At 39.9% G+C, this 13,726-nt stretch overlaps 1 protein-coding gene, 1 long non-coding RNA gene and 2 other non-coding genes across 4 annotated transcripts; all 4 read right to left on the reverse strand.

Moving 5' to 3' along the window:
* Nucleotides 1-353: 353 nt before the first annotated feature.
* On the reverse strand, nt 354-1,995 carry LOC108899628 (uncharacterized). The gene is made up of 4 exons (XR_001963584.2): nt 1,903-1,995; nt 974-1,057; nt 621-776; nt 354-468 (listed from the first exon to the last, which is right to left on the reverse strand). It is a non-coding gene; the product is annotated as an uncharacterized LOC108899628 (long non-coding RNA).
* Nucleotides 1,996-3,673: 1,678 nt separating this feature from the next.
* Nucleotides 3,674-7,201, reverse strand: rpl10 (ribosomal protein L10). Its single transcript, XM_018700175.2, has 6 exons — nt 7,050-7,201; nt 6,140-6,198; nt 5,383-5,490; nt 4,618-4,756; nt 4,194-4,356; nt 3,674-3,872 (listed from the first exon to the last, which is right to left on the reverse strand). The coding sequence occupies exons 1-6, from the start codon at nt 7,070-7,072 to the stop codon at nt 3,717-3,719; spliced, it is 648 nt and encodes a 215-aa protein (XP_018555691.1). The 5' UTR covers nt 7,073-7,201; the 3' UTR covers nt 3,674-3,716.
* On the reverse strand, nt 3,997-4,129 carry LOC127142620 (small nucleolar RNA SNORA70). Its single transcript, XR_007813523.1, has one exon. It is a non-coding gene; the product is annotated as a small nucleolar RNA SNORA70 (small nucleolar RNA).
* Nucleotides 5,800-5,932, reverse strand: LOC127142621 (small nucleolar RNA SNORA70). Its single transcript, XR_007813524.1, has one exon. It is a non-coding gene; the product is annotated as a small nucleolar RNA SNORA70 (small nucleolar RNA).
* Nucleotides 7,202-13,726: the final 6,525 nt, after the last annotated feature.

The following is a 13,726-nucleotide window of genomic DNA, read 5'->3' on the forward strand; positions in this document are numbered from 1 at the left end:
CTTTAATCAAAGTACCAGAGTCCTTATTTTGGTTCTTCAGCATAAGTAAACCATCAGCCACCAACTGTGTCTCCCTGCCAGTCAACTCAGTGGTGCAGGAGTCATCCATCCATCAAGCTCAACTATTGTGGTGTGACTGTGACTGTGTGGTGAAAGACAGCAGCTGGCGCCACCAAGTGACAGGAGCATCTGCCTGCCCTCCCTGGCCATTTTTGTTTTGTTTGTTTGTCTTAGCATTTTACAAGACTTTCTGTGCATGTCTGCATGAGTTGATGTTCAGCCCCTTGTGAGCACAGTGCGCCCTCTCTGCTTTTGATTGTTATAGTTGACACTTTGAACTATTTAACAAAATGATCAACATCAGCACTACAGACATTCATTAGGGGTAAGAGGTCATCTTCATCAGTTTCCTCCTCTTCATGAACCTGCTGGTAGCTGCACCTTACAGCCAGTCCACTATCAAGTATTCTGCAAAGGTAGATGGGCATGGACAAGACACAAGACTAAGCTGTTCTTTAATGTCACACTAAAGTCATAGATTCTACAGTGTGTGTATAAGAATTGCTGCTCTAATTAATCTAATGTAAATTTTGGTATTGACAGATAAATATTGTTTGTACCTTATGGGTATATTTGCCACAGTGGTCATGATTCTAGAAATGATGAAGACGAGCCCAGGAAACCAGCTCAAAGTGTGCAGGTAAATCTTGATGTAAAGCAGCTGTAGCCAGCACTGGAAACTTTCAGAGACAGCTGCAGTGACGTGAGGACAGTACCTGCAGGAGAGAGTGATCCAGATGACACTTACTGTACTTCTGATCGTCAGAGCTCCACTGGACAAATACTGAATGTGATTACAGGTAGGGAGCAGACATGGCACATTCAAGGAGCCATGTTAGATATCAGTTTGGGAACCACCGGTAGCACATATGCAGAGTGTGTGTGTACTGACTAATAATAAAGAGGGGTTTACCATATGAGGAGCCACGCACTTGTTGGGACAAAAGAGATCAGATGATTGGTGTGGGCATCAGGGAGAACAACATCAGAGAACGGGCTGAGGAGAATAAACTGTAAGTGTTATGGCATATAGAGTACATATACACTCTGAAAAATAATAATAAGTTATAATGCAACTAACAACTAAGTTACTGTGAAAAGAACACTGAAAGGCAGAATGCAAAACAGTGGCTTATCTACACATCCAGCAGAAACTGAGCAACATGAACATTCATTTCGAGCCACGTATGTCTGCACCTGATGAATGTCAGTCCAGTTATTCATTCTCCTTTTAGCTGTGGTCAAATACAGCATTACTTGACTGGCTGTGAAACTGGACTGGACTCTCAGGGCTAAGGTGGTTCAAGTCATATCCTCAATGCTGGATTCCCTGAGGCTCAATCTAATCTATTGTCTATTTAGAAACATTATGTCACATCATGAGGTACTGTGCTGCAGCTGTTTGGGGAAGGGGGGGCCTTTGGCTCTCTGTACCTACATGTTTGGATTTAGTTTTGATCATATCTAATCAATAGAAACCAATAAGTGCCATGGTTTTACCAATGTAGAACATGTACGTGGTGGTGACAGAAAGTCATGAGCCTAAATGCCTAAATGCTTTTTATTGGGCTCAAAAAATTCTCATGTCTTCAGTATGTAGAATACTTCCGCAATTTAGTATTGCTCTCTTTTAAAGCTTGACACTTGTGAGAGACTGGTCAAAACTGAGCAGTACAGTCTTTTGTCATTTGTTACACAACTATTTCTGTCACTCTTCATGTGTAGAAATGAGTGGAACACTACAAATGCCGACCAGGACAGGCTGATAGTGTGTGTCACTATCCACTTTTTAAAACAATATTGCATCTTCCCTCTCCTCAGATAATTTGACTATTTCCTCACCTGTGCCACACTCCAGTGGAGAGGCTCCATCAGCTGAAATGAGACCAGGATGTTCTTAGCTCCAGAAACAGCAGCACCATACAGGATTCCTGCCCACCCACAGCACCACAATGTTCACTACCTGTGTGCTGTGGTCAGACACTGTCTTTGTATAACAGTATAACAGCTGCAGTGTAATCTTTTAGTGTCATATAGTCTTTCTTTATCCATTCAGAGTTTTGTAATGTCCTGATACTGTCTTACCTCTGCTATACAGGTTATCTACATGCAGATCTGCAGCCAGAGGATGTTCATCATACTGTGTCTACCCATTACATGTTTGGAAATAGCTAATACCACAATGTAAAGGTTAAAACTACTGATCACATCATCATGTAAATAATATGTCAGTGACCCAGTGTTATGAGCTACAGTTTGAAATGTTTTGTTGAACCATCCAAAATGATCAAATCTTGCATTTCTTTAGAAAAACCATTGTTTACATGTATATGCTATTAAACTGTCCAAACTCACAGTGCATCTCTTCAGTTACAAAACATGCTGGTCCTCAAGAAAATGCTTGAATGTATTGGTGCTATTAAGAACTGGCAGCAGCTCAGAGAAAACTTCCGACGGCAGCATATTTTGTACAGTTACACATTTTTGTATTCTTGTAGCAGAAGAGGAGCCGAGGTCTCAAACTGCCAGCCCTGGATCCAGATTCAGCCTCTGACACCATCTACTTAATGAAAATACACTGGTACATCCACCTGTAGCTGTCAGCTATTTTCAGTCTCAGGATCATGTTTCATACCAATTTATGAATGAATACCAGGCTTATGCTGAAATAGAGATTAAAGTCAACAGACAAGCAACCATATAACACACACAGACACAGAGATACTCACCTCAAGGAAGAAAACGGTGTACAACACACAGAATGCAAAGAGTAGTAAACACACCACCATAGTCATGACTCCTGGTCTCAAGCTGACAGTGGTGAAATCAAAGTGTCCAGATGCCACACAGCCCACCACACCTGCAATCCCATTGGTCAGCTCAGCCGTCATCATGAGTTTGGAGCAGTCCTGTTCAGCAGAGTTCAGAGACAGCCTCTCAAGCCTTTATAGGCCAACTTAAGAAACAGCTGGACATTAGACAAAGAGATGCATATCATGTCATACCATGACATTTGTTTTCAGTTTAAATATTTCAGATATTTAACTGCAGTAAAACAATGTGGTAAAAACAAACCAGAATCATTTCTGAGGGGTTATTTAACTCATGGGCCACGACTTTAACCTTTTCTCTTTCAGTGTCCATTATGTGTTAATAACCAGGTATTTTGAGCAATAACGTTTTGATTTTAAGATTTCACCTCTGTACAAGGTCCCATCTTTTAATATATGGTAAAGGTAAACATAAACTTGCCTCCTCTGTAGTTTGTTGCTGCAGTGCTGTGACTGACATGAGTTCAGATGTTTTTCACCATGGTCGTTTTCCCCAACTAAAACCCATTTTCTGAATTTGATCAAAATCTCTCCTCACACCTGACATGTATTACTCACGAGATACTTAAGTAAGAAAAGGATGCCATCATTTAAGTGAAGATTTTCTACCTAATTTTATGCCCTTACCAGGGCTCTACCAGCAGAAATACTACATTATAAAACTGTTCAGACACAAATTCATGAATCCCTACCAGTTAACATTACCTGTACCATAGACCAAGCCTGAGTAAGCGGTCTAATGTAGGACTTCTGTGAAATAAAATCAAAATCAAAGCCATCACTTTTGTAATCAAACCCACTTTTATTGGTTGTCTGTTACAAAGCCTACAGAGCATGAAGGGCCTTCCAGCGGGTCAGAGGGCCTCTGCTGGGGATGTACTTCACCCCGCAGCCATCTGGGATCAGACGCTTCTCAGCCATCATGTCATCGAAGTCGCAGGCATTGAACTTGGTGAAGCCATACTTCTTGGAGATATGGATCTGAAGGTGGGACCAATGACAGAAGTCAACTCAGGCATTTAAGAAAAAAAAAAACAACAACAAACAACTGCAAATGGCTGAATAAACTTTAGAGTAAAGGCCTGTGAAAGGCCCAGTATATGCATTTTGTCTCAGTGGTCCCTTAAAGCACTCAGCACCTCCCAGCTGAGGACATACACAACCAAAGAGTCACTGTCTGCAGCCTTTGCACACCAGAACCGCACTGGAGCAGAACTGGTCGGCTTAATAAGCTGCAGAGCTGTGCTATCACAGTGACCTTGCATGTATTTCATGACACAAACAGATGACGTGGTCCTTTACCTTCTGGCGTCCAGGGAACTTGAACTTGGCTCTGCGCAGAGCCTCGACCACGTGCTCCTTGTTCTGGGCCTTGGTACGCACAGACATGATCACCTGACCAATGTGCACACGGGCCACGGTGCCCTGGGGCTTACCAAAAGCACCGCGCATTCCAGTCTGGAGCCTGACAACCAGAAGGAGGAGATAAGAGTACAAAATTACCCAATGAAGAACATGTAAGATGATCATCTGAAAAAGCTTAAGGAACACAAAACACTACAGAAACTTATTCAACAGCAAAGTACTTATTTTAAACACAAAGCAATTCTAAATCACATTGCTTTCTTTTGACAGCTCACAGTCAAACTAAATGATCATGGATACCCATGATCATTTGTGTCCATCAGATCCCAAAGCCACCATCTACACATAGACAGGTTCTCACCTATCAGCTCCAGCGCAGGATAACATTTTGTTGATACGGATGACATGGAAGGGATGCAGGCGCATACGGATGTGGAAACCATCCTTACCGCAGGTCTTCACCATGTACTTGTTAGCACAGATACGGGCAGCCTCCAGAGCTGAACAGGACATGGACAGCATTTTAAGAACAATTAATGGATGATTCATTTTTATATATACCCGTTTATGTGCTGCTGTTTTATTAGATTATTTCTTTCAAGAGTGTTAGCGTAAGTATATTCACAGGTGTCTGTATTCATTCAAATTTATCACTACAGCGTGTTTGACAACTGTAATACACCCTGCTGTAACAACAAATGCAAAAACTCTCTCCAAAAACTTGTAGTGGCAAACAAATTTGACTAATTCAGGACTAAGTGTTTCCCACCAGAAAAATAAAACTCCTCCATAACAGGTTACAGGTCAGATGAGCATCTCTGTGTTTAAGATAAGATAATCCTTTATTAGTCCCACAGCAGGGAAATTTACATTGTTATAGCAGCAGCAGGGATTGAAAAAGTTAGAAAAAGGAATAAATAGTAGTAAAATACCAGACAAGATATAAGAAAGATTATAAAAATATGAACATAACAGTATAAACAGGACAATGTAATAAAAATATAAACAAAAGAACAATATACACAGCACTATATACAAAGAAACAGATTGAACTAAATACAGATATTGCACATTTTGAAATGGTACTGCACACAGTGAGTGTCACAGTGGTTCCTTGATTTCTCACCTTCTGAAGACAGCTGCTCGTACTCATCAGAGACCATGTGGCCACACAGGGGGAACTCATCTACCTTAGCCTTCTTCCTGCCCAGGTCAAAGATCCTGATCTTGGGATCTACATACAAGAAAAAGGAGGAAATTGAAAGAGGCAAGAGGAAAGAGGAGAGAACAGGGGGAAAAATTAACCACAAAAAATTAAACACTGATGGATACTCCTTCAGGAAATGGCAAACATACTAATTACATAATACAAAACTACCTGTGTAAAAGTTCTAAAATCATGCCATCACAGAAACATTTAAGAGTGTTTAAGGTCTACTACAACATTATTTAGATCTGAGACACTGATATCAGTGTGATCAGTAGCACACAGAGAGAGATGGCAGTGGATTACTGATTATCACTGGATGGGCCAACATTATCATTTTGTCTCAGTGGTCCCTTAAAGCACTCAGCACCTCCCAGCTGAGGACATACACAACCAAAGAGTCACTGTCTGCAGCCTTTGCACACCAGAACCGCACTGGAGCAGAACTGGTCGGCTTAATAAGCTGCAGGATTATCAATAGCAGACCACTGTGAATCACTCTGAAGTCAAACCAGCGCTGTAACTAAATCTGGCAGCTACAATTTCAAACAGACAAGACTTTGAAAGATTACTACATCTAGTAACTTAACTGCAAAACTAGCTGCACTGACCACTCTACCTGACTTCCTACATTTTTAAGACAACACTGATGTTGAGGAAAGAGCTGAGAGCTTACCAGGCACACCCCTGCAGAAGCGGGACTTGGGGTAGGGCTTGTTCTTGCAGTAACGGTAGCTGTGGGGACAAAGAGTTAAATTGAACCATTTACCTACACAAACCACTGACTCACATTTGCTGCTGCTATAATGCTCTCTGAAGGATTAGGATTGTTTCTTACGGTCAACAAACCACATTAAAAATCCCAAAGCCTGGATGCTGCAGTTTTGAAAACATTTTAGCCAAACACTGGGAAATGGTACATTTTCTCAGGACTATTTCTACAGTAAGACTGACTGGTACTCTAATGAGTATCTGAGGCAGTAGGACAGTGTGTATAGGACTGGCTCAAAATAATCTATAGTGTGTGTGTGTGTGTTCATGATGATGAAGGAACAGGTCAACAAGTGCAACAATGTGGATCACTGATGTGTTTGATGGTTTTCATGACACAGAAGAATAAGATATCAGGCTTTCACACACAGGCAACACTCATTGGTAGGTTTTGACCTTCCTGGGGGATTTACTGACAGTCAGAAAACTTAGAATATCGAGTAACGTGCAAAAACAAAGCTGGGAATAACATACAGAGCTCAATAGAAAACGATATGAGGTATATCTACAGAGAAAAGGTGAGACTGGGTAAGCTAGCGCTAGCATTATGCTAGTTACCGTTAGCTCAACAAGTTAGCGCTTTGTATGAGTGACATGACATTATGACAGTCTGGATAAAGACAGATATTCACTGCAGCTAACACTGGCAGCTAAAATAAAGAGCGTCGTTTTTAATGCGACAGTTAGCAGCCCATCTGTCAGAGAGGCTGCCGGCATACTGGCTCTGTGCACATGGTGCGGACCGCAGCCGCTGCCATTTTCCTCTGACCTGGACTGATCTGGCCTGTTCTAAAACCATCTAACTGAGGTCTTACCAGCGGGCTGGTCGGCGGCCCATGGTTGTGATCTGTAGAAAAATCAATAAAAATGTGTTATTTTAATAAATCGGCGCTAAAATTTCGAAAAACTGACTTTAAATCTGTCTATTTTCTGGAGAGCCGAAGAAAACGCGCTCCCACCACGCACTCACCTAATGGAGGAAAGGAAGATGAGGCGACTTCCGCTTCGTCATATGGACGAGAGTTGTCTGAGGAAAATATATCTTACATTTATTATCACATTATTTTTGCTTCAGCATACATTTGTTGAGATATAAAAGGGTCAAAATTTAATAAAAATATTTAAACGTATCGTTGTAAAAAAAATTGATTGCGTTTCACACGGGTGAAGTGAATGCTGGGAAGTGTAGTTTTAAACGGTGATGCGCGACAGCAGAAATAAAATGCAGAGTGACAGCTACCTTTCATGTTACAGTAGAAACATTGTAATGGCTCCATGATTTCATGTTTAAACAAGCTCCAAAAATCTGTGAAACGTGTATTTAACCACTTTAGGTCCAACTGTTGATATTAATAACATTTAAATCCCGCAGAGACATGTCAAAATGTCCTCAGTGAGAGAGGCCTGTCAGTACAGATAGAATTTTCTCCATCTCCTTTTCATTGTAGACCTTTGGAGATGTCACAGCAGCTGTGTAATTACCAACATTAATGTTTACTATTGCCCCATCTCAAGCTTCCAGTGATAGGCAGCAGGCTAAGTACATGTATGTCACTTAGTATCTCTACCCTGCTACATTTTAGGTTACAGACGAAAAATATGAAACATTAGAAACATCGTAGTGTTTCCTCTACTGCACCCATTTAACAACTATACGTATAGTTAGTTGTTTTTTAGATGAAGAGTCTTCATATAAAATGTCATCATTCAATTAGATTTACTTTGATCAACCTCAACATGGAAATACTGCTTAAATTTTAAAGCATTGATAATGGGCCTATTGATCCAATAATAAAACAATATGTTACCTATATTTTAAATTTGATGGCAGTACTTTTGTACTTAATGCTTATTTTACCTTGTAATTGAGTATTTTTGTGGTGTGTTGTAGGTCTTTTTCACAGCAGACATTTTGACAAATAACATTAAAAATCATTCCATTTTATGTGTCATAGTCCTACCACAGTGTGACAGTGAGCTAGCATGCACAGTAACAGGACCCTAAACATGAAGCACCTACATGGAACTCAGGCATCATTCATTCTATTATTTATACCTGCACTATTCTTACTATGACATGACAAAATGTAACATTTTGAGGTACTTTACTTGAGTTCTTTCATTTTATGCTACATTTGAAAACTATAGTTACTGTTAGTTTGCAGATTAAAATGTTACATACAAAACACATGAGCAGTTTATAAAATATGAAACACTGATTTTGAATAAACTACCAAGCAGTGTAAAACAATTAAAATCAGCTAAAGACTGACTACTTACAAGATGGAAAAACTGCTTACATGTTAATGCAATAATACTATTGATCCATTGGTATAATAATAACAGTATATCGCTCACTCTGTATGATGAGAACCTCTGAATTCAAAGTTGATTCTTGATTCAGCTTTCAATACTGTGGTTTTGCTACTTTTGCGTGAATACCCCTTTCACCATTGTAAGTGTCTTAGTAAGCCAGTCTAGTGAGCCAACACGCACAACACCACAGCCCTGGTATAAACTCACCTAAATTGAATACTGGTGCTATTAATATAATTGATTACACCGGTGATTTTGTGCTCTCTCTGCAATATATCAAATTGTATTCTGTGAACAAGGCTTACATTAACTGTCCTTCATCCACATCATATTGGTAGAAATCTTCTAAGACCCTAATGCACTCTACAAAATGGCCATTAGGGGGCATTATTGTACCGTATATAAAATGCTTGATACTCTGCGCCCTACTTTGCTAATTCTTAAAAAGGAACAATGAGCTCATATCTAAACTCTTGTTAATGCAGAACAAATGTTGTTCTCTCACTGGGGAATGTGAGGAATCCTAACCTCTCTCTGACTCTGTTCAATCTGAGACCTGGTCCAGCATCACTCAACATAACAGGAATAGTTAAACATCATCAGGCCTCTGAGGGACAGTGTTAAGGTTATTCAGTCCAGACATCATGTTTGGTGTCCTCACACTAATTTAGTTTGTGTAAGAATTGTCAATTGTAAATTCGCCATCCACATCAGGTATAGACTGCTGGAAATGGACCTGAATGAATAAAACAGTGGAGTCTGCAAGTGAAGAAGTGATATCCTTCTGCACACAGCCTGGATTAGGAAGTGGCAATACACTGCTACTCCTAACTGAGTGACTCAAACACAAAGCGGATATCACAGTCAGGAAAGCCACTGAACTTTGACTGGGATCCCTGTGAAGCCTCATGTTCAAGGTCGCTTATCAGCACTGAGTCCCCACTCTATCTTGTCTAGTCCTTCTGTTTTGTCTGAATCTCCCCTGACTTCTTCTCTGTCTGAGCTAAACCTCACTGAAGGGCAAAGATGATGGTGTGACGATGGAAAGAAAGCAAGGACCAAAAATGGTCCTACAGTATGTGCCTGTTTCTGGTGACCAATGACAGACATGCATGCACACACACACACACACACACACACACACACACCCACACGTAGACACTAACACACACACACACACTAACACACACATTACAACAGAAATAGCCTACTACTTTTTCAGACTAGTCTTAAAAGCAGGATGAAATTTTCCATTTAGATCCAAGCCTCAAAATAAGGCACTTCTGTGTATAACTATAAAGGGGATTGCTTGTTTTATTAACATGAAGGAACTTTAAAGACAGTGATTCAAAAAATGTTTAAAACTTTGGGAAATACTTTTTAATTTCTTACCAAAAGTTAGATATACACTAAAATGAAGCTAGAGCCAGAAGCTGATATCTTACCCTAGCAAAAATACTAGAAACATTAACCAACTAAGCTGACTCTGTCCAAAAGTAAATAACATTCTCCTACCACACCTTTAATGTTCACTTATTAACAAATTATATCTTGCATTTTGTTGTTCATATGAAATTCATATAAAAACTGTGTGAAAACAACAACTTTGTTTTTCTGGAGGGTTATGACAGAGACACTAAACCTGTAGGTTAATATATCCATTATTCACTGTAGTCCCCCTGGGTAAGACCATCAACTAAATGCTTGATATGTACGCAGATGAATGTGTAACAATACTAGATGTGTACAGCACATGAAGGACTGAGAAGATAAAACACACTTGGTGATGATCCTGATGATTAAAACAATTACTTCTGTGAAAATTTCCTCTTTTTCACTTTCTACTGTCTTGACAACCTCAGTACAGAAACATATTATTAACACTGAATTGCTCATACTGCCAACCACACCCTCACACACACACACACACACACACACACACACACTACCCCCTGACCAGTGTGACTGATGTATGAGGGTGTGGTAGTTAACACCCTGTGTGTTACTTTGAAAACGGAAGTGTTGTCTGTGCGAGTATTTTCAGGCAGCGCCTGTGTGTGTACTGAGTACAGTCAAGTGTAATCAAGTTCACATGTGAGGGTCGAGGTCATCTCACAAGAGCTATAGCACATTTTGTGTTCTTCTTATTCTGAAGAATGGATAACAAGAGACAGAGAATAAAACAATGACTTCAGACCTGACAGATGGGCGGGGTTATAAAATACTATAGACGCACATTTCAGATAGTGTCAAGCTGCAGGCCTGTGAGCTATTTAATAAATCAATTTATAACTAGTACAAATATTCACAATGTATTACATGATACACCCCACCCAGCCTTGTCTGAGCAGGAAGGCTTGAGAAACATGTTACCAGGTAAATTATACCACAGTGCTAGCACACAGACTTGCTTACACATAAAGATATTCAACTTTTACATCTTATTGTGGCAGAGAAAAACAAAAGGAAAAGGAACTGAAAAACAAAAATGGAAGAAGAAGAAGGAGTCTCTGTTTACCAATATATACAGTATATACACTGATCACCCACAACATTAAACCACTGACAGGTGAAGTGAATAATATTGATCATTTTGTTATAGTACAATATTCTGTAGTATATTTGATGGTGATGTTGATGTGAAGATGATGAGAAGATCTCCGCTGACACCGTCTTACTTGTATATAAAGGTTTATTACAAAGAAGTTCAGCATCAAGACAAGCACCGCGGCAGCTTGTGAGAGGATCCGAGCCAATATTGATCTCTCTCTCTAACAGCTCTAAACATCAGTATATATAGGGTACTTGTTCCTCCTCATGTTCCAAGAAACAGAGAAAAGGGAAGAAAAAGCCCCTCTCCCTAACACTTACATCTTTATGTTCACAACCATTAACTTAAACATGACCCCAACAAATAGAAATAGAAATGTGAAGCTTTGGACTTTCCCAGAGGATAAAAACATATATGAACTTTCAGACACTACAGTTCTGCTGGGGATCCTTGGGTCATGTCATTCATCTGGATGTTACTTTGACACATACCATGGCAACAACACTCCCCAATGAAAGGGGCTTCCTCATCAAGTATTTATGTAATTGTGCAAAAGGCTCTGGCCAGGTTTAGTCTCTGTTTACATTTCTCCACTCTAAACAGTCCAGCTTCCTAGTTACCATACCACACAGCTCTGACAGGACCAGAGCATTGTGTGTGTGTTCTCATTTCAAAGTTGTTTTGCCGAGCACCATGATTCCCTGCCTGTCACGGTCTCATTTAACTTTATGATTTAATTTAATTATTTCAGGAGTTTGTCATGTCAAAACTTGAGACTTGAATGTTTTTGCTTTCAAGTCTCAAGTCAAGGGTCAGGTCTATGGGGAGATCTGTGTGAACTAAGCCAAGTCTCAAATCCCTATTTTTGGGGACTTTCAAATTTAAAGAAAAGAGCAAAACCAGCCTGATATCTTATTCCATTGTGCTATAGAGCTCCATCATTGTCCAAAATGATTTAAAACACATTAATTAGCCACGCTGTTGCAACACTTGGCAACATGTTCCTTTTCCATGACCATATGCACTGAGGTTTTTGACTCAGTCCCAAACACACTGTCCTTCTGCCTCAAATACTCACTGGAGCACCAAATGTGGACTAATCCACTGCTGAAAATGGTCCCCAGTAAATGCCCTGTTTCTTCCTGTTAAAGTAACTTTTGTGAAAAACTAGTGTCCATTTGTTTTGGGAAATTACTGAGTCTTTCTTAAAAAAAAACAAAAAACGGAAACTATATATTCTACAGCTGTTTTTGAAGATCTGTTGAGGTAAGGAAGTTGGAAAGTATTAAGTAACACCACTGGTGAAGCCAGACAGTTTGGCCAGGTCAAGGCTAGTACACACTTTGGGGTGGTGCAAACAAATCAGAATAAACTGAATCTTGTTTAGTTTCAGGGTTAGATGAAAATGTTTAGTTATGGCAAGTGGGGTGGTCAGACTGTAGCCAGGGACTGAACCAATAGTGGTTTTCACATTTTCATAGAAATAGAAACAATATATAATTATGCCAGTCCTTTCTTTTAAACGTCAACTCTCAATCAGCTCTGACTGACAGGGAGTCACAAAGAGACAGTGTGTGTTTACACATATGAGCATGAGGATGCTGTATGTGTGTGTCTCTATGTGTTTCTTTGGGATTTGGATGATCTTATATACATTTTGAAAGCATTTCCTAGTTATTAAAAGATACTTTACTTACAGCACACCTTACACCTTACTTAAAGCAGGTGAGGCACAGAATTCATAATTAACAAGTCACCAGACAGTATCTGAAGGATAAAGGATGGCACACAGCTCTCATTGTAAGAGCATGTGTGCATGTGCCACATTGTGCAACACAAGCAAATTTTCGCTGTGTGGGCATTTGGTGCCAATGTTGTTGACCAGGAAGTGAAAATAAAGCGTTGCCATGGAGACAAAGGCCAAGGAAAACATAAACAAATGAGTCTGACTCATTCTTCCTCACCATTGTCTTTATCATCTGTTCTAATTTTTCCCTCTCCATCCATTGAGATTCCTGCATTTCGCTTCACTAGAGTGGCCTCACATATCAGTCACCATCAGTGGAGGCCCACAAGATTGAGTGCCACAACAGTAAACATGAAATAACCACAAAATTGCCTCTGTGAACTTTCTCATAAATTTTGTGCTCAAAGTAAACTATAGATAGGAAGCGTGTCTTGATACCCAACCATGTCTCTTGAATTCTGTTGAGACGTATCCACTCCCCATCCCCATCTCCCCAATTCAAATTGTGTTTTATTGGCATGACAAGTACATTCATGTGTTGCCAAAGCAAACATAGGAATAGCACAAAATATAACACACATTAAAGAGATTCCTAGGGGCAAAGGCTAAGACGCAAAAACACCTACAATGTAAAAACATGTCTATTATATATAAATATGTATTGTATATTAAAACAAGTAAACAAGTACTTTAATATCTCTCTCTCACTCTGTGTGTGTGTGTGTGTGTGTGTGTGTGCCTCTCTCTCTCTCAGCAGGTCATGCCTCTGCAGGTCTGTGTGTCAGGCTCAACTGCTTCAGTAATGAGATCATATGATGTCATGCAGTTCACGTGGGAGCAGCCCTCCCTCCGATCAGTCTGGCTGAATCCTGATGTGT

This window comes from Lates calcarifer, linkage group LG6, assembly GCF_001640805.2.
Source record: "Lates calcarifer isolate ASB-BC8 linkage group LG6, TLL_Latcal_v3, whole genome shotgun sequence".
Lineage (NCBI taxonomy): Eukaryota > Metazoa > Chordata > Actinopteri > Centropomidae > Lates > Lates calcarifer.